The 19,689-nt window shown below is 52.3% G+C and overlaps 1 protein-coding gene across 2 annotated transcripts in view; it reads left to right on the top strand.

Moving 5' to 3' along the window:
- The window catches only part of INTS7 (integrator complex subunit 7), a 56,012-nt gene that overhangs the window by 4,757 nt on the left and 31,566 nt on the right, over window positions 1–19,689 (top strand). For both annotated transcript variants that reach the window (XM_066595039.1, XM_066595040.1), the window contains exons 3-9: window positions 1,870–2,016; window positions 8,329–8,466; window positions 8,814–8,860; window positions 8,943–9,142; window positions 12,612–12,734; window positions 13,784–13,901; window positions 14,258–14,392. In XM_066595039.1, the coding sequence (XP_066451136.1) occupies window positions 1,870–2,016; window positions 8,329–8,466; window positions 8,814–8,860; window positions 8,943–9,142; window positions 12,612–12,734; window positions 13,784–13,901; window positions 14,258–14,392 (908 nt within the window). The remainder of the gene's footprint in view (window positions 1–1,869; window positions 2,017–8,328; window positions 8,467–8,813; window positions 8,861–8,942; window positions 9,143–12,611; window positions 12,735–13,783; window positions 13,902–14,257; window positions 14,393–19,689) is intronic.

Below are 19,689 nucleotides of genomic sequence, written 5' to 3'. Positions count from 1 at the left end.
GGAGTCGGCAGATAACATTGTAATCTGCTGCCAGTCGCGAAGACAACAATGCAGCTGTGTGCACAGCTGGACTTGTGATTAATCACTTGCTGGGCTCTGCAAACAGCTCCTGGAGGCCCTTTTACATGCAAATGAAGATGATAAAGCGTTAATGGCCATTCTGTCCATTGTGGCCATTTTGTCCAGGTCACAAAATCTTTCAGTCGTTTGAAATCTTTGCGTGTAAACGGGCCTTAATTCAGGGACCATAAAACCTTCACATCTTCATCAGTGACTCTCTAAGTATTTACTTCTCTGCTCATCTTGTTCTGGTATTCTTTCCTTGTCAGAAGTCTGTGTGTATATATGTATATTCCTCTTCGGATCTCTTCTATTAGGCCGAGAGGTTGGCCAGCTGCTGTAACCTCTTGTATTCGTAGGTCTCCTATCTACGGGATGACTCGGTGTCTCAATCACCCTTTACTGGCGACACGGACCGAACCTTCTTCATTAGAACTTAGTTTATGGGACGTGACAGGTTCCCTTTAACAATATGTACTTAAAGGGGTTTTCTAGCACTTGGGATAGCTTATCGATATGAGGGGCCACAATGTCTACCCGCCGCAGCCCTGTCATTGTGTAGCGGCTGCTGTTGGAGCTCAATCCCCTTCACTTAGACCTCATGTCCACGGGCTTTAAACCCGCAGCGTTTCTCCCGCACGCGGATCCGCGCCCCATAGGGATGCATTAGACACCCACAGGTAGTTAAATACTTGCGGATGTCATTTTTCCCGTCAGGCGCGGATCCGCGTGCGGGAATAAATGGACATGCTCCATTTTAGTGCGGGTCTCCCGCAGGCTTCTATTGAGGCCTATGGAAGCCGTCCGGATCCACGGGAGACCCGCGCCTGAATTAAACTCGTCTGCTCCGGACGGTATGGGTCTTCCCTTCTTCGCAGCCGGATCTTCTTTCTGTGGCCGGCGAGCCAAGCACATCCGCCGGGCCGAAGAAAGAAGATCCGGTTGCGACGGAGAGAAGATCAGGCCGTGAAGAAGGGAAGACCCGGAGAGGTGAGTAATTCTTATTTTCAGCCCTCGTGTCCGCGGGGCAGGAGGGATCTGCTGTGGATTCTCCATGTAGGATCCGGAGCGGGCCTGATTTTCCCCGTGGACACGAGGCCTTAAAGGGTCTTCCAGGACTTAAGAAAAACTTTTAAATGGGCTTAAAATAAATAGTAACTGAACAGTTGGCTCTGCGGGTGGCCATAGAATAACCTCAGCTGAGGCCTGCGAGTGGTCCCATGTGCAGTGTACGGCTCGTGGCCGCCCGCCGCTGTTCCCGCGTCCTGGGCGGAGCCATCAGGATAGGAGAGGATTGAATTTTTCTTTATTTTTAAGCCCATTAAACTATTTTTTTAAGTTCCAGAAAACCTCCTTAGATGAGCTGCAGAAAGGTGAGGTCAGCGCTGACCCCGGTGCTTCGGCCTCGTCAAAGCGGTAATCATGGAGGGTGCGCCGACCTCCGCCAAGCTGGTGCTGACGTCTTGGAGACTCCTCTAACACTGCATGTGCGGCTACACGGAACTCCTTTAAAGCGACCCTCCGAGCCCGGGCGACCAAAGATGGCCATGCCGCTTTTCGGAATACCCGATGTGCACGTTGTTAGTCTGACACTGCGTGCTGCTCTGATTGGCCAGTGCTTCTCTTGTGACGCGTCTTGCACTGATGATGCGTCCCTGGTGGTGCGGCCGTCGTTGTTTATCCCGGCCGGAGGGCGCAGTAAAGGCCCTTTTACACGGAATGTTTATCTTTCAAATGAGTGGAAGTGATTGCGATCATTACGTGTAAACGCCGCTCGGACTGCTCTGAGGAGAAATGCTTTTCTTTCAGCAACAACTTCCTGCGACTCTGCGTGCTGAAAGTGACCCAACAGAGCGAGAAGCACCTGGAGAAGATCCTTAACGTGGAGGAGTTTGTCAAGAGGGTCTTCTCCGTGATCCACAGTAACGACCCTGTGGCTCGTGCCATTACTCTCCGGTAAGCACTGACATGATGTCGTCGTGGCGCAGAACGGGCGTGAACGTAGCGCCCGCTGGTCCCCGTGGACTAGAACTGGGTGTATCCGGCCTTCTGCCCGGCATGTTGCTGGATGAAGTGGCGCCGCTCTCTATCATCCGCGATTTGTGCAGGGACTTCTGAACTAAATGTCCAACGCAGATGTGAGCGGAGCTTGTTTTAACCCCTTAGTGACCACCAATACACCTTTACATGGGCTTTAAACCTGCACATAGACTTGGCTGACTACTGACAGCCCGGCTCCTGCTCTAACTGGATTGGAGAAACCTCAGATCCTGGCAGGTTAACCCTTTACATGCCGCAGTCAATAACAACGGCAGCATGTAAGCAGATAACGGGGCGGTTTTTGTCACCCATCAGCATCCTACAGAGCGATCGCAAAGTACCAGTGGGTTCCCATGGCCGCTGGAAGCCTGACTAAGGCTACACCTGCCCTGTAACTCAGCCTATTAGGCCCCGCCTCCAGCATAGTCTGATAGGCTGCTATCACAGCCTTAGTAGAATGCACTACATAAGTAATGCAGTGTACTATCCTAGTGATAAAACCATTACATCTTCAAGAAGCAGCACGTAGTGGATGTTGCCGCGTTCGTAATGACCAGACAATGAAAATATTTTATTTATCTCGCTTGGTGAAAAATAATCATAAAAACTAACGCCAAAATTACTGTTTTCCATTTCGTCCATCCTGACGGCACTACTTGAAATATAAGCCCTACCCCGAAAATAGTCCATAACTGTAGAAAAAATAAAATAGAATACATCACCTTAGTAGCGCTGTCCTCTCCGGCGCTTCTTCTGGCAGGTCCCAGCACTCTTCTTCTGCTGCTTTTCTGGCTGACGATTGAAACCCCCGCCTCCTGAAGCGCTGCCTCTGATTGGCTGAGTGCTGTGACCAACCAGAGGCAGCACTCAGCATTGAATGACAGGCCTCGCATCCAGGGCTTCAGAAGGATTCTGAGAGCGATATCGGGGTGTTGATCACATCGTGATATCGCTCTCGCCAGTTTGCAGGAGCCCTAATATCGATTTAGAAATAATTAGAGCTATTCGCAGAACAATGGAGATTTAAAGACGTCCAGGAGCCCAGATCAATAGGAGATGTTTGGGGGACTTGGTTCTAGAACTGCCTTCCCTATAAACGATACGCTCAAGAAGCTTGTAGCAGACTATTGGGGAAAGGTCAAGAATGGGTTAACTTTCAGGAGAGTCAAGGGGAGACTCCTAGTTAACTCAAAGGAGACAAGCCTAGGGAGGGAAATCCCTAAAGAAGATTCACCAGTGGCTAAAGCAGCCAGAAATGCCTCCTTCCATGAAGAACTCCTCAACGACAGGATCCGGTGGCCACAAAGCAGATCTGTTACTGAGGAGCTGATGGGAAGCCACGTCTGCCCGGCCGTCCGTGGCCAGAACTGTGTATCCCCGGCTCGCAAGACTGGAGGAGCATCTGAAGCCCAGAACCTCCAGGGCCAAGACATGCCAGGCTAGCCCTTAACTTATAGCGGCAGGCCTCCGGATCGCTGCAGGTCTGAATAATGCCTCTAGGAGGGCTGAAAGCATGGAGAGCGGGTACAGCGTCCAACATCCCCTTCAGGGGGAATATTTGTCTGGTGCCAAACTGAATAACCTGGAAGAAGGGAAACCCAGAGAGTTTAGGCCAAGAGACCTACAGACCTGGCTGCCCGCAGAGACAGACCAGAGGGAAACGGAAATCAGGCCGACCGTCTTATCCCAAGGGAAGAAAGGTAGAAACCCTCCACTGCCATTCCTGTTCCAAATATCCTCTGAAGTCAGGCAGCCGGTGGCTCCTATACTGCCGGAGACGGACACGGGTCCTGCGAATAATCCAGCAGGCCTATAGGATAGAAGTGACTCCCTTCCATCTGGGAGATTTGTGATTACAATCGGTCCATACAACAAGGGGTGAAGGACCTCTTACAGATGCTGCCAGTTCCTCTTAGTGAGCAGGAAAGGTGACTATTCAAAAATCTGTGTAGTTCCCAAGCCAAACGGCTCCTCGAGAAGAAGACCTCTAACGAGGCTCAATAACGAGATTACAGTTAGTCGATTTAAAATGGAAACCCTTAACTGTATTACACCTCTGCTAAAGCATGACGGCGTCTCATGCACCTTAGATTAATAGATGCTTGCTACCATATACCAGTCCATCAAACTTACCAAAACCCATGAGCTTTGCAGTTTGGATGGACAGACCTTCACCATTCTCAGTGGTCTCTGCCTTCTGGTCTGCCAACAGCTCCCTGTTTATTTTCCAAAGTAATGATGGAGCCAATAGCTCACCTCAGAGGTCAAGGGGTTAACGTCGTCCCGTACCTGGATGACCTGTTAATTATTGCAGATGATAAACCCACCGTGTCCACTGATCTGACCCCGACGATGGAGCTGTCAGGTCTATAAACTGTAAAGGATCTAGTCGGACCCGGGCACTAGGAAGGCATTCCTTGGGTACTGCTGGGTCGGGCTCAGGCTCATCATCAAAGATAGAATCGCTCAAGAGATTTAAAAAGACAAGCTTTCTTATGCAAATTCTGTGGGAGATGACTGCATGCATAAGCATGGTGCCATGGGCTCGGGCACACTCTAGGCCCCGCCATAGGGAGGTACTGCCAATGTTTAGCTATTGACCTGGTGGACTCTGTCCAGTAACCCGAGCCAGAACATACTGTGGATGGGGATCCTTTGGGTTTGATGACCACCGATGCAAGTAAATCAGGTTGGGGGGCTCAAGTAGGACAAACTATTTTTCAGGGGTCCGGGCCACGCCTCATTAGTTCCCAGTCTCCTGGCTATAGAGACCTTAGAGCAGTCTGGGAAGTCCCAATGAATGCAACAGAGTTAAAGGGAAGCATGTCCGACTATATTCTGATAATATGATGACTGTTTCCTTTATCCGTCATCAGGGAGGGGCCGACACTTACAGAAGCTGATGAAGGACAGCGGGGGAGCGGCCCCTCAACTCCGAGGTGTTCAACCAGCTAGTAGCCTGTGGGGGGAACCACAGTGAGATCTGTTCCCCTCCTGGACTGTCACCAATCGTCTCCCTGCATCCAGCAGGACAAACCAGAGGTCGGATGCGATCGTTCAAAGACGGGAGATGTCATTGGTAATGCTGTTCCTCCTCGACCTCTGATGGCCCGGGCTCTTCAGGAAATCAGAGACAGCAGAGGTCCTGCTTATGGCTCCGCAGCGGTGCAGAAGGCCGTGGCATCCTCCTCGTTACCAACAGTTACAACTGGGGCAGAGAGTAAGAAGCCAGGGGCTATCGGGGGCAGTGGTGGATACTCTGATGGCTAGAAGGGGACAAGGGACCTCTAAAATGAATGCCGCAGTGGCTAAAACATTTTCCTAGTAGTAAAAGTAATATTCCTTTTGAGGATCCAAATTATAATGAAATACTAAGAACCCCGGGAGTGCAAGCGGCAGCGCCTTGTAGAAAGAAGTGGGTCAAAAGGGTCTGAAAGGGAGAATCTACCAAATAGACGGTCTTCCTGGTGGCAATGACCACTGCTAGAAGGACAGGGGAACTACAGGAACCTTCAGAGGACCGTGGAATGTTAAAAATGAAAGCCTCTGATCCTAAAATTGTATCCTCTGTTCATAGCGGGAGATTAGCGGACCCCCCTGGCAAACCTTAAAAGCCATAAGGAGGAAATGTTCCATAACCCGCATGTTAGACGAGCTGCGATGACATCTATGTATTTCAGGGCCAGCAGAAGGGGAGGGCGGCCACCAAAGATGCCATCACTAGGTGGATCCAGGTGGGCATCAGAGAGGCTTCTATGTCTAAGAACGGGGGGGTTATAGCCCATTCCACTAGGGCTCTTGCATCTCCATGGGCTTAGAAGGCCGAAGCCTCGAGCGAGCGGACATGTAAAGGCCGCACGGACCAGTCGCCACACCTTTCTAGACATCGTTCAGACTTAGTCTGGTGAGGATACTGCAGGCTGTGACCCCTCCATAAACCGCTGTGACCTCCAGCAGTGCCGTCAGGATGGGCGAAACGGAAAGTGCTGAATTGGTCTTGCCCACTAATTGCTGTCCGTGCGTCCGTCACATATTTCCCTCCCACTGTCAGAACGATACATTGTTATAAAATGATACTAATAGAATTCTCTGGAGAAACCAAGTTTGCCGTGATAATTTAAGTCACCGGAGAAGGCGCCCCTCTGAAGCGCCTCTTCCTGTGCCCGGTCCGGGGCTTGGGGTGCAGACCCCATGCAAACATATGGGTGGTAAAAAAAAATTAAATCTCTATAAACTTGTCACAGTAATCGAATAGTGAACGCTGTGGAACCCCCCAAAACAATGGCAGCCCCCTCCCACCCCTCCAAAAGAAAAATGTACTAAAAGTTCCCCAATATCTTCTATGTCCTCCAGAGAGGGGCCACAAATATACAGCTGGTCCCCAGAAGACAAGCCCTCCTGCGGCTCTTGCAACGTGACTGATGATAATTGGCTCTTTAGGGCACATGATGGGATGGCGGACCTCCAGCTGCGGAAATACTCCACACACAACCCGTGCGCACATCGACAGGTCATGTGGCATTCGTATCAGCCCCCGTGTGGACCCAGCTGAAGGGGTTAATGCATGAAGTGTCACACGAGCGGGGGGCTGCGCATGCAGTTGTTGCTGCTCCTCAGTGCATGCTGGGAGTTGTAGTTTTACAACAGTTGTAAAGCACCAGCTTGGAGAGGACAGCACTGTGGGCTTATTTACCCCGGTAGTGGTGGCAGAGGGCTGTAATTCCCCCCCCCCCCCCCCCCCCCCTCCCACAGCCCACAGGGGTGCATGAAGCAGCATATATGAGGGAGGCTTTGATTTAAAGACTTTTAGCTTCTAGGTGACCCGCTGAGTCTGCTAACGAAACCAGACTGAGCGCCCCTTTAATTCGAACTTCTCGACTCTACCCTGTCCAATCCATCCTGAATGCGGCAGCCAGGCTCATCTTCCTGCCCAGCTGCTACTCAGACGCCTCTGCCCTGTGCCGGTCACTGCACTGGCTGCCCGTTACATACAGAATTCAATTTAAACTCGTTACCTTCATCCACAAAGCCCTCCACAGTGCAGCGCCCCCCTATATCGCCTCCCTCATCCACAGCGCAGCGCCCCCTATATTGTATCCCTCATCCACAGCACCGCGCCGCCGTACATTGTATCCCTCATCTCAATCCATCACCCAGCCCGGGCTCTCCGCTCTGCTAGCGAAACCAGACTGAGCGCCCCTTTAATTCAAACCTCTCATTCCCGCCTCCAAGACTTCTCCAGAGCAGCACCGGTCCTCTGGAACGCACTACCAAAGGCTACCCGAGCAATCCAGGACTCGCAGAACTTCAGGCGTGCTTTAAAAACGCACCTCTTCAGGGAGGCATACCGCATTCCCTAAACAAACCTCTCTGTACTCCGCCTGATAACATGCTCCCTGACCTACTGACTGCAATCCCTGCTAGCCATCATAAACCGCTCCTGCAGTCATACTGTTTCTGCCGTCACACGGCTAAATGTCTGACCATTGTCTATGTGTATAACATCGCTCACTCTCCACCTCCCCATACCGTGCACATCTCCACCTCCCCATACCGTGCACATCTCCACCCCACCATACCGTGCACATCTCCACCTTCCCATACCGCGCCCATCTCCACCCCCCCATACCGTGCCCATCTCCACCTCCCCATACTGTGCACATCTCCACCCCACCATACCGCGCCCATCTCCACCCCCCCATACTGTGCACATCTCCACCCTGCCATACCGTGCCCATCTCCACCTCCCCATACCGTGCACATCTCCACCTCCCCATACCGTGCACATCTCCACCCCGCCATACCGTGCCCATCTCCACCTCTCCATACCGTGCACATCTCCACCTCCCCATACTGTGCACATCTCCACCCCCCCCATACTGTGCACATCTCCACCCCGCCATACCGTGCACATCTCCACCTCCCCATACTGTGCACATCTCCACCTCCCCATACTGTGCCCATCTCCACCTCCCCATACCGTGCACATCTCCAGCCCGCCATACCTTGCACATCTCCAGCCCTTTACCTCCTGTACCCCCCATTACTTGTAGTATGTAAGCTCGTTGGAGCCGGACCCTCACCCCTATTGTTTCCATCAGCTGATTACTATGTAACCGCAGTTCTGTAATGTTTGTACTTGTGTCTTTCTGTATCCCCCCTGTCTATGTAAGCGCTGCGGAATATGTTGGCGCTATACAAATACAGATTATTATTATTCCATCGCAGGATGCTGGGCAGCATGGCCTCCATAATTCCCAATCAAAAAAACGCGCACCACAGCATACGGCAAAGCCTGGATTCTCACGACAACGTGGAGGTGGAGGCCGCCATATTTGCTGCATCTCACTTTTCTGCACAATCCAGGTAAGTTCCTGGAGTTTATGCTCCTGGCGCCCTGCGTTGTGTAGAGGCTGTGCCAGGTATTGCAGCTCTGCAGTAAGACCATGTGGCAGTGCGGGGAGTCGGACCCCGTCCACCTGATATTAGTGTGAATGTCCACGATCTGCAGGGATCTCTCCATTCACACGTTAGAAAAACCATGAATTTGTGTGGCACAAGTCACGAGGCCTGCGAGGCTGCTGTAGATGTAGACCAATAGAGTGACAAGTAATTTAGCGCATTTGACTCCTTAGCCACGCCCCTTTGACGCCTTTTTGAACCATTTCTAATGCGCAGAACACATTTCTACGTTGTCCATATTTTCCTTTCAGAGATTTTGCTGCTGGAATCTGTAACAAGATTGGGGAGATGATCCAAGGTGAGCGGCCATGCTGTGGGATTGACACGCGTCCCCTCTTTAGTGCCTCCGTATCATGCGCCGTCTCCCATCATCCTTGTAGGTTTGGCCACTCCGGTGGATCTGAAGCTGAAGCTGATCCCCATTCTGCAGCACATGCACCACGACGCCATCCTCGCCTCCAATAGCCGGCAGGTTCTGCAGCAGCTCGTCACCTCGTACCCCTCTACCAAGATGGTGATCGTCACGCTGCACACCTTCACCCTGCTGGCGGCCTCCTCCCTGGTGGACATCCCCAAGCAGGTACCTTTCTTAAAGGGGTTTCCAGGACTGTAATAGCAGTAGCTTCTCCATAGGACACAACTAACGGCTTGCGTGACGCCAGTGACTCCAGCTGGCATTCTCTTGTGATTTCCAATCTGCAACCTAGAAACCTGCAGTTGTACAAGAGGCACATTGTTACCCGTCACTTGTGCCCTTGATATCGTGGACTAGAAGCCCCGTAAGCCTTACTGTATTGGCCACAGTAGAGACCATGCAGAGTGCCTGAAGGGCTTGTTAGTGTCCTGGATGCCAGCCAAGAGACCTTGATGACTGGATCCACGGAGCTCTATGGCAGCCGGTACGGATGGTGAACCCCCGGCCACATAGCTGACCTGTGGATTTATCTATGGCAGCCGGTACGGATGGTGAACCCCCGGCTACCTGTGGATTAATCTATGGCAGCTGGTACGGATGGTGAACCCCCGGCCACATAGCTGACCTGTGGATTTATCTATGGCAGCCGGTACGGATGGTGAACCCCCGGCTACCTGTGGATTTATCTATGGCAGCCGCTATGGATGGTGAACCCCCGGCCACATAGCTGACCTGTGGATTTATCTATGGCAGCCGGTACGGATGGTAATCCCCCGGCTACCTGTGGATTAATCTATGGCAGCCGGTACGGATGGTGAACCCCCGGCCACATAGCTGACCTGTGGATTTATCTATGGCAGCCGGTACGGATGGTGAACCCCCGGCCACATAGCTGACCTGTGGATTTATCTATGGCAGCCGGTACGGATGGTGAACCCCCGGCCACATAGCTGACCTGTGGATTTATCTATGGCAGCCGGTACGGATGGTGAACCCCCGGCCACATAGCTGACCTGTGGATTTATCTATAGCAGCCGGTACGGATGGTGAACCCCCGGCCACATAGCTGACCTGTGGATTTATCTATGGCAGCCGGTACGGATGGTGAACCCCCGGCCACATAGCTGACCTGTGGATTTATCTATGGCAGCCGGTACGGATGGTGAACCCCCGGCTACCTGTGGATTTATCTATGGCAGCCGGTACGGATGGTGAACCCCCGGCCACCTGTGGATTTATCTATGGCAGCCGGTACGGATGGTGAACCCCCGGCCACATAGCTGACCTGTGGATTTATCTATGGCAGCCGGTACGGGTGGTGAATCCCCGGCCACATAGCTGACCTGTGGATTTATCTATGGCAGCCGGTACGGATGGTGAACCCCCGGCTACCTGTGGATTTATCCATGGCAGCCGGTACGGATGGTGAACCCCCGGCCACATAGCTGACCTGTGGATTTATCTATGGCAGCCGGTACGGATGGTGAACCCCCGGCCACCTGTGGATTTATCTATGGCAGCCGGTACGGATGGTGAACCCCCGGCCACATAGCTGACCTGTGGATTTATCTATGGCAGCCGGTACGGATGGTGAACCCCCGGCCACATAGCTGACCTGTGGATTTATCTATGGCAGCCGGTACGGATGGTGAACCCCCGGCCACATAGCTGACCTGTGGATTTATCTATGGCAGCCGCTACGGATGGTGAACCCCCGGCCACATAGCTGACCTGTGGATTTATCCATGGCAGCCGGTACGGATGGTGAACCCCCGGCCACATAGCTGACCTGTGGATTTATCTATGGCAGCCGGTACGGATGGTGAACCCCCGGCCACATAGCTGACCTGTGGATTTATCTATGGCAGCCGGTACGGATGGTGAACCCCCGGCCACATAGCTGACCTGTGGATTTATCTATGGCAGCCGGTACGGATGGTGAATCCCCGGCCACATAGCTGACCTGTGGATTTATCTATGGCAGCCGGTACGGATGGTGAACCCCCGGCCACATAGCTGACCTGTGGATTTATCTATGGCAGCCGGTACGGATGGTGAACCCCCGGCCACCTGTGGATTTATCTATGGCAGCTGGTACGGATGGTGAACCCCCGGCCACCTGTGGATTTATCTATGGCAGCTGGTACGGATGGTGAACCCCCGGCCACCTGTGGATTTATCTATGGCAGCTGGTACGGATGGTGAACCCCCGGCCACATAGCTGACCTGTGGATTTATCTATGGCAGCCGGTACGGATGGTGAACCCCCGGCCACCTGTGGATTTATCTATGGCAGCCGGTACGGATGGTGAACCCCCGGCCACATAGCTGACCTGTGGATTTATCTATGGCAGCCGGTACGGATGGTGAACCCCCGGCCACATAGCTGACCTGTGGATTTATCTATGGCAGCCGGTACGGATGGTGAACCCCCGGCTACCTGTCTATTTATCTATGGCAGCCGGTACGGATGGTGAACCCCCGGCCACCTGTGGATTTATCTATGGCAGCTGGTACGGATGGTGAACCCCCGGCTACCTGTCTATTTATCTATGGCAGCCGGTACGGATGGTGAACCCCCGGCCACCTGTGGATTTATCTATGGCAGCTGGTACGGATGGTGAAACCCCGGCCACCTGTGGATTTATCTATGGCAGCCGGTACGGATGGTGAACCCCCGGCCACCTGTGGATTTATCTATGGCAGCTGGTACGGATGGTGAACCCCCGGCTACCTGTCTATTTATCTATGGCAGCTGGTACGGATGGTGAAACCCCGGCCACCTGTGGATTTATCTATGGCAGCCGGTACGGATGGTGAACCCCCGGCCACATAGCTGACCTGTGGATTTATCTATGGCAGCCGGTACGGATGGTGGACCCCCGGCCACCTGTGGATTTATCTATGGCAGCCGCTACGGATGGTGAACCCCCGGCTACCTGTGGATTTATCTATGGCAGCCGGTACGGATGGTGAACCCCCGGCCACCTGTGGATTTATCTATGGCAGCCGGTACGGATGGTGAACCCCCGGCTACCTGTGGATTAATCTATGGCAGCTGGTACGGATGGTGAACCCCCGGCCACATAGCTGACCTGTGGATTTATCTATGGCAGCCGGTACGGATGGTGAACCCCCGGCTACCTGTGGATTAATCTATGGCAGCTGGTACGGATGGTGAACCCCCGGCCACATAGCTGACCTGTGGATTTATCTATGGCAGCCGGTACGGATGGTGGACCCCCGGCCACCTGTGGATTTATCTATGGCAGCTGGTACGGATGGTGAACCCCCGGCCACCTGTGGATTTATCTATGGCAGCTGGTACGGATGGTGAACCCCCGGCCACATAGCTGACCTGTGGATTTATCTATGGCAGCCGGTACGGATGGTGAACCCCCGGCCACCTGTGGATTTATCTATGGCAGCTGGTACGGATGGTGAACCCCCGGCCACATAGCTGACCTGTGGATTTATCTATGGCAGCCGGTACGGATGGTGGACCCCCGGCTACCTGTGGATTTTGGTCCGATATGCAGCAGATTTCACCCTTTCTGCTGAATTGTAATTGAGATTTTCGCCCAAATCCACAGGAGTATTTAGCAAGTTTGTCCGGTTTTGTTCTGTCCCCCAGATTCAGCTGTTGCTGCAGTACCTGAAGAGCGACCCCAGGAAGGCGGTGAAGAGACTCGCCATCCAGGATCTGAAGCTGTTGGCCAACAAGACTCCCCACACTTGGAACCGGGACAACATACAGGTGGGAAGCGTTGGTCCGACATGACTTGTTCATGGACGAGTACAGATCCCTCCCGGCACGCACGGACCCCCAGCTGAGCCTCTGTGGGTCTTATACACAATAGCTAAGCTGAAGAAGCAGGGCTGCAGTGTAAAGCATGGGGAGAGGGCAGGACAGTAGGAAGCACAGAGGTTTCAGACGACTTAAACAGGTAACGTTAACCTCTTAAAGCGACCCTCCGGTCTCGGACACTCGCCCTCTTATTGTTATGCATCGTTAGTTGAAGAATCTACACACTGCTTTGATTGGCCGCTGCTGCCCATGTGAGCAGCACTTGCCTATCGGAGCAGCTTGAAGTGTCTGAGACTAGTGATGTGTAACAATGCCAGTAATAGGAGAAACTGTGTGGCCATCTTTGTTCGTCCAGGACTGGAGGGTTGTGCAGTTGTAAACTATGGATGGTCTGCCCTCAAGATAGGTCATTAATAGTAGGTCTGAGGGGTCTGCCACTGGGACCCCACCAGTCAGCTCTTCTCTGGGGCTCTGTACTTACTGCAGTGGTCAGACTCGGTATTACAGGCAAAGTTCCCATTCACTTTAATGTCTGCAATACCAAGTCTGGCCACTGCAGCAGGAACGGAGCCGATGACTGTGACACCGAATTTATAAAATAGATCGGACTTTTATGCACGCAGCGATAAATATGTTTTGGGGAATTTTTATCTAGGATTTTTTATTATAAATATGGCAAAAGTATTTGAATTTAATTTAATTTATTACAGTTTTTTAATATTTTTAGCCCCCAGGGGGGACAAGAACTTGCGGAGGTTTCATTATACTGCGATCTGTCAAGCAATCTGCCATGGCAGCCCTGGGGGCTTTTGGATCCTATCCCCTGCGGGCGGCATTTAAAGGGCTAACAGCTGTGATTAGCGTCAGGTGGGATCTGTAGGACACGGCCGCAGGATTGCCCCCCTCCGTGATGTTAGGGCGTGAACGCTCGCGCCGCGCTCATCACACGCGGTCCGTGGGGCCTTTCATGTAGAGCTCCGCGCTGTCTTCTGTTTTAGGCCTTGTGTGAATGCGCCCTTCAGACGCCGTACGACAGCCTGAAGCTGGGAATGCTCTCCGTTCTCTCCACCCTCTCCGCCAGCATCTCCATCAAGCAGTACTTCAATCCCCCCCCAGGTGAGATCTCCCCTGAATGCGGCGGCCACTGGAGGCCGGGGGTAAAGGGACCCCTGAACTGGCTGTTCTATGCGGATTCCATAATGCCCATAGATGTGAAAAGGCGTCAACCTGCGTGGTCTGAGGGGAAAATGGCGCAACTGGCTGGGCTCCGTGGTTTATGGTAATGGCGTAGAACAGACACTTGTGGGGCTGAGCCGGGTGGTAGAGGACCCCTGTGCTGGAGATAGATGGGGGTCACTCGCCAACTCGAATTCATCCTGCTAATCTGCCCGAAACCCCAAATAACCCTTTTCCGGATTAGCAGACGTTTGCCGGGTTATTGGAATTGAACTGTGCTTTTGGGTGTGTCTTAGGGGCGGTGTCTGGTGCGGCCAGGTATGTAGACCTGATGAAGCTGGCCCAGGAGTGCAGTTACCACAGTCACCGCGGCATCGCTGCTCACGGGGTGACGGTCCTCACCAACGTCGTCACTGCCTGTCAGGACATCGGTGAGTTCTCCTCATTTTGTCGTTTCCGCTTTGTTCATTGATGGCGATTTGTATTGTCGTTGAACTTTTCCTCTTAACCCCTTAATGGCCAGTGTGGACTTCCAGACCGCGGTTGGTAGAGGGGGGCTTCTCCCTGTTTAGGAGCTGACCGGGATCATTAAGTTTCCTTAATTGATGAAGACCTAAAAATCCTGTCTAAGATCTTAGCGACAGACTTGTCCAGATGACATTCGTTTAACTGGCAGAGGTGGGCTGCATGAAGGGAAGGGCGGCGCTTCCAAACACGTGATAACCCGCGAGCGTCGGACAGTATGCCCTCCGCGCAGATGACAATGGCCATGGCTGGGCGCCGCGCTCAATAACTTAGGCCCCCGTGGCCCGTTCGGGACATACGTGAATGCAGTGTACTCGTGTCGGGCTGCTCCGGTCCCTCTTTTTAGGGCTCCCTCTGACCCCTAACTTAGTGATTCTGCCACTAATGAGGGTCCTTGAAGAATCCTCCCCATATACAGGCATAGCAGTAGGAAGCTTGGACATTATCCTTTCTGATCCTAACGTACGGGCATACATGAGCTCGGACCGCCCTCGGCTCCTCCACCGAAATATCTCCAGAGGTAATTGCTGGAACTAAAGCAATAAGCCGGGCGCTATTGGGACTCTCCATAAGACTGGTTGAATCCTTCTTCACATCCTAGGAACGGGGCGCACACCATTCAATTACCACCGATCCAACAGGAACTACCGGGGTTATAAGGCAATCAGGCCGAGGGAGGAGGCCAAGAAGAGACGAAATCTACCAAACTCAAAAAGATTGGCGACCCGATTCCAACTTGCTTTAGGAAGAACTGGCCGCGCCGTTCATGACCGTAACTCCATGTTGCTCACCAAATTTACACATTGGCCGGATGGTGAAGCACTCAAACATCCTAAGGGAAGCCCTGGAAGGAGGACTGTTCCATCTCCCCCTCCTCTTATCTAGGCGTCTGCCCTTGCAGAATCCTGTGGAGATCCAACTGGGGAGAGACTGCAGATTAGGGCCGAAATCTTCTCTCTTCTAATCACACATTTTTAAGTCTAGATCCCGTGAGGTCATTACCCCCTCTAATCCTCCTTAGTCAGACCTCATCTGGAATATTGTGTCCAGTCCTGGGATGTATTAAGAGAAGCATAGAGTCTAGATCACGTGAGGTCATTATCCCCTCTACTCTTCCTTAGTCAGACCTCATCCGGAATACTGGGTCCAGTTCTGGGCACCCCACTTTATAACAGACATAGACCAACTGGAGCAAGTTCAGAGAAGAGTTACCAAGATGGTGAGCGGTCTGCAAATCATGTCCTATGAGGAACGGGTAAAGGATCTGGGAATGTTTAGCTTGCAGAAGAGAAGGCTGAGAGGAGACTTAATAGCTGTCTACAAATATCTGAAGGGCTGTCACAGTGCAGAGGGATCAGCCCTATTCTCATCTGTACAAGGAAAGACTAGAAGCAATGGGATGAAGCTGAGGGGGAGGAGACAGACCAACTCCCCATCTGCCTCTCCGCTTCTCTCGCTCACCTCCTCCCTCGGCCTCTTCCACTCACAGGGATGGCAATACTCTGGATCTTAGAATGTTGCACATAAGTGCCAAAAAATATATCAGCGCTACTTACAGGGAGTATATTAATCCAGGGAATCCACAAACTGATAATAACAGAAAGGATTCTTTATTCGGACGCACGGTCCTTGGTGCAACGCGTGTCGTCTAGCACAAAAAGGATATACTCCCTGTAAGTAGCGCTGATATATTTTTTGGCACTTATGTGCAACATTCTATGATTTTTTCTACAGTGGGTCCTATCTGAAAATAGGACCCACAATATCAGCAGCTCTCCGGACCTAGCCCCCCTGGATTGTTGAAGCAAGTGTTATCATTGCTGCAGTGTATATATACAGGAGTATATGTATATTATTACAGGCCCACTTGGATATGGAGGTGATAGTGGGGTTCTAATAGACCTCACTATTCACTGAGTAAGTCCCATTGTTTTTATATTATTGCTGCTCACATTGTGTCTGGAGCGCCCTCCTAATACCATATTCTTCTAACACTCTGGATCTGGTCTTCCTCCGTCTCTGCTCTGCTTCCAACTTCACTAACTCCCCTCTCCCGCTCTCGGATCATAACCTCCCTTCTTTCTCTGTCACACTCCCTAACATCTCTCCAGACCCACCTACCTACCGTACCTACAGGAACCTAGAGGCCATTCACACCCAGAACTTTGCTGAATCCCTACAGTCCTCTCTGTCCTCTATCTCTCTCCTCTCTTGCCCAACCTGGCTGCCGCTCACTACAACACCGCTCTCAAACATGCTCTGGATGAAGCGGCTCCCCCCAGGATCCAAGCCATCCGATGTAGACCGTGGCAACCCTGGCTCACGCCTCAAACGTGCTTCATCCGGCGGTGCTCTAGAAGTGCTGAACGGCTGTGGAGGAAATCCCAAACGTCCGCAGACTTCCTCCACTACAAATTCATGCTCAGAACCTACAACCTTGCCCTCCACCGCGCCAAACAAGTCTACTTCACCTCTCGTCTCCTCACTATCGCACAACCCTAAACGGCTCTTTGATACTTTTCACTCCCTTCTCAGCTCTAAACCGCAGCCCCCAGTGACGGATCTCAGTGCTGAAGAGCTGGCTGCTTACTTCAAAAAGAAAATTGAGGACAACCGTCAGGAAATAACCTCCCAACCCCAGACTAGCCCTGACCCTAGTCTTGTCAGCACTGCATCTAGCTCCTGCTCACTGTCTGTACTCAGACCAGCGACAGAGGAAGAAGTCTCCAAATTGCTCTTCTCTGCTCACCCCACCACCTGGGCTAGCGGCCCTCTCCCATCCCACTTCCTCCGATCCCTCTCCCCAGTGGTCATCTCCCATCTCACCACTATATTCAACCTCTCTCTGACCTCTGGCATCTTTCCCTCTTCTTTCAAACATGCCATCATATCCCCACTGCTAAAGAAGCCGACTCTGGACACGACTGATGCTGCCAACTACCGACCCATCTCAAACCTCCCCTTTATCTCCAAACTACTAGAACACCTGGTTTACTCCCGCCTTGTAAGCTACCTATCAGAGCACTCTCTCCTGGACCCCCTACAGTCTGGCTTTCGACCTCAACACTCGACAGAAACTGCCCTTACAAGGGTATCCAATGACCTACTGACAGCCAAATCGAGGGGCGATTACTCCCTACTGATCCTCCTCGATCTCTCCGCAGCATTTGACACTGTTGACCACAAACTCCTCCTCAGTATGCTACGCTCCATCGGCCTAAAGGATACTGCCCTCTCCTGGTTCTCTTCCCACCTATCTGACTGCTCTTTCAGTGTCTCCTTTGCTGGCTCTACCTCCCCTCCTCTTCCCCCTTGCTGTTGGGGTCCCCCAGGGCTCGGTCCTCGGCCCCATTCTTTTCTCTATCTACACAGCCCCTATTGGACAAACCATCAGGAGATTTGGCCTCCAATACCACCTGTATGCTGACGACACCCAACTATACACCTCTGCCCGTGACATCTCTGCACCTTTACTCCAAAACATCACTAACTGTCTGTCCGCCTTCTCTAACACCATGTCCTCTCTCTACCTAAAACTAAACCTCTCTAAAACTGACTTACTGGTATTTCCACCCTCCACTAACCGACCTCATCCTGACATCTCCATCTCAGTGTGTGGCGCCACCATAACCCCTAGACAACATGCCCGCTGCCTTGGGGTCATATTTGACTCTGATCTCTCTTTTACCCCCTACATCCAATCTCTGGCCCGAACATGTCAGCTGCACCTCAAGAACATCGCAAGAATCCGCTCTTTTCTCACCATAGACACGTTTAAAACGCTCACTGTTGCCCTCATCCACTCTCGGCTCGATTATTACAACTCGTTGCTGATCGGCCTCCCCTGCACCAGACTCTACCCTCTCCAATCCATCCTGAATGCGGCAGCCAGGCTCATCTATCTGTCCGGCTGCTACTCGGACGCCTCTGCCCTGTGCCGGTCACTGCACTGGCTGCCCGTTAAATACAGAATTCAATTTAAACTCGCCACCTTCATCCATAAAGCCCTCCACAGTGCAGCGCCACCCTATATCGCCTCCCTCATCTCATTCCATCACCCAGCCCGGGCTCTCCGCTCTGCTAACGAAACCAGATTGAGTGCCCCTTTAATTCGAACTTCTCATTCCCGCCTCCAAGACTTCTCCAGAGCAGCACCAGTCCTCTGGAACGCACTACCAAAGGCTACCCGAGCAATCCAGGACTCGCAGAACTTCAGGCGTGCTCTAAAAACGCACCTCTTCAGGGAGGCATACCACATTCCCTAAACAAACCCCCTTGTACTCCGCCTGATAACATGCTCCCTGACCTACCGACTGCAATCCCTGCTAGCCACCATAAACCACTCCTGCAGTCATACTGTTTCTGCCGTCACACGGCTAAATGTCTGACCATTGTCTATGTGTATAACATCCCTCACTCTCCACCCCCCCATACCGGGCACATCTCCACCCCACCATACCGTGCACATCTCCACCTCCCCATACTGTGCACATCTCCAGCCCTTTACCTCCTGTACCCCCCATTACTTGTAGTATGTAAGCTTGTTGGAGCAGGACCCGCACCCCTATTGTTTCCATCAGCTGATTACTATGTAACCATGGTTGGTTCTGTAATGTTTGTACTTTTGTCTTTCTGTATCCCCCCTGTCCATGTAAGCGCTGCGGTATATGTTGGCGTTATACAAATAAAGTTTTTTTATTATTATTATTATTATATTAGACAGTGAGGGGGATCAATGAGTGGAACAGGTTGCCACGGGAGATGGGGAGTTCTACTTCAATGGAAGTGTTCAAACAGAGGCTGGGCAGACACCTCTCTGGGATGATTTTGTGATCCTGCACTGAGCAGGGGGTTGGACCCGATGACCCCGGAGGACCCGATGACCCCGGAGGACCTGATGACCCCGAAGGGCCCTTCCAACTCTACCAATCTAGGATTCATGAATGTTAGCTAAGAAACAATACAAACGGTGTGTGATAAAATGCTGGGCGCCGGCTGCGCTACAATCACCTCCCTGTATGAGTCGCCCAGAATACTGCACCCTGAGCACGTCCTCCAGGCGTGGGCCTGCATTATGGAACCATCAGCCAGCAATGGAGCGACGACGTCCGCGGTGCATACCGACCTCCCGACAAATGAACTACAAATGTAGAATCATACAAACGGGTGTCCGGCGCGATCTGTGGACATGTGATAACATGCA

This window comes from Eleutherodactylus coqui, chromosome 3 (genome assembly GCF_035609145.1).
Source record: "Eleutherodactylus coqui strain aEleCoq1 chromosome 3, aEleCoq1.hap1, whole genome shotgun sequence".
NCBI classification, from domain to species: domain Eukaryota; kingdom Metazoa; phylum Chordata; class Amphibia; order Anura; family Eleutherodactylidae; genus Eleutherodactylus; species Eleutherodactylus coqui.
The sequence above is the reverse complement of the archived record's forward strand: the minus strand, read 5'-3'. Positions and strand labels throughout refer to the sequence as shown.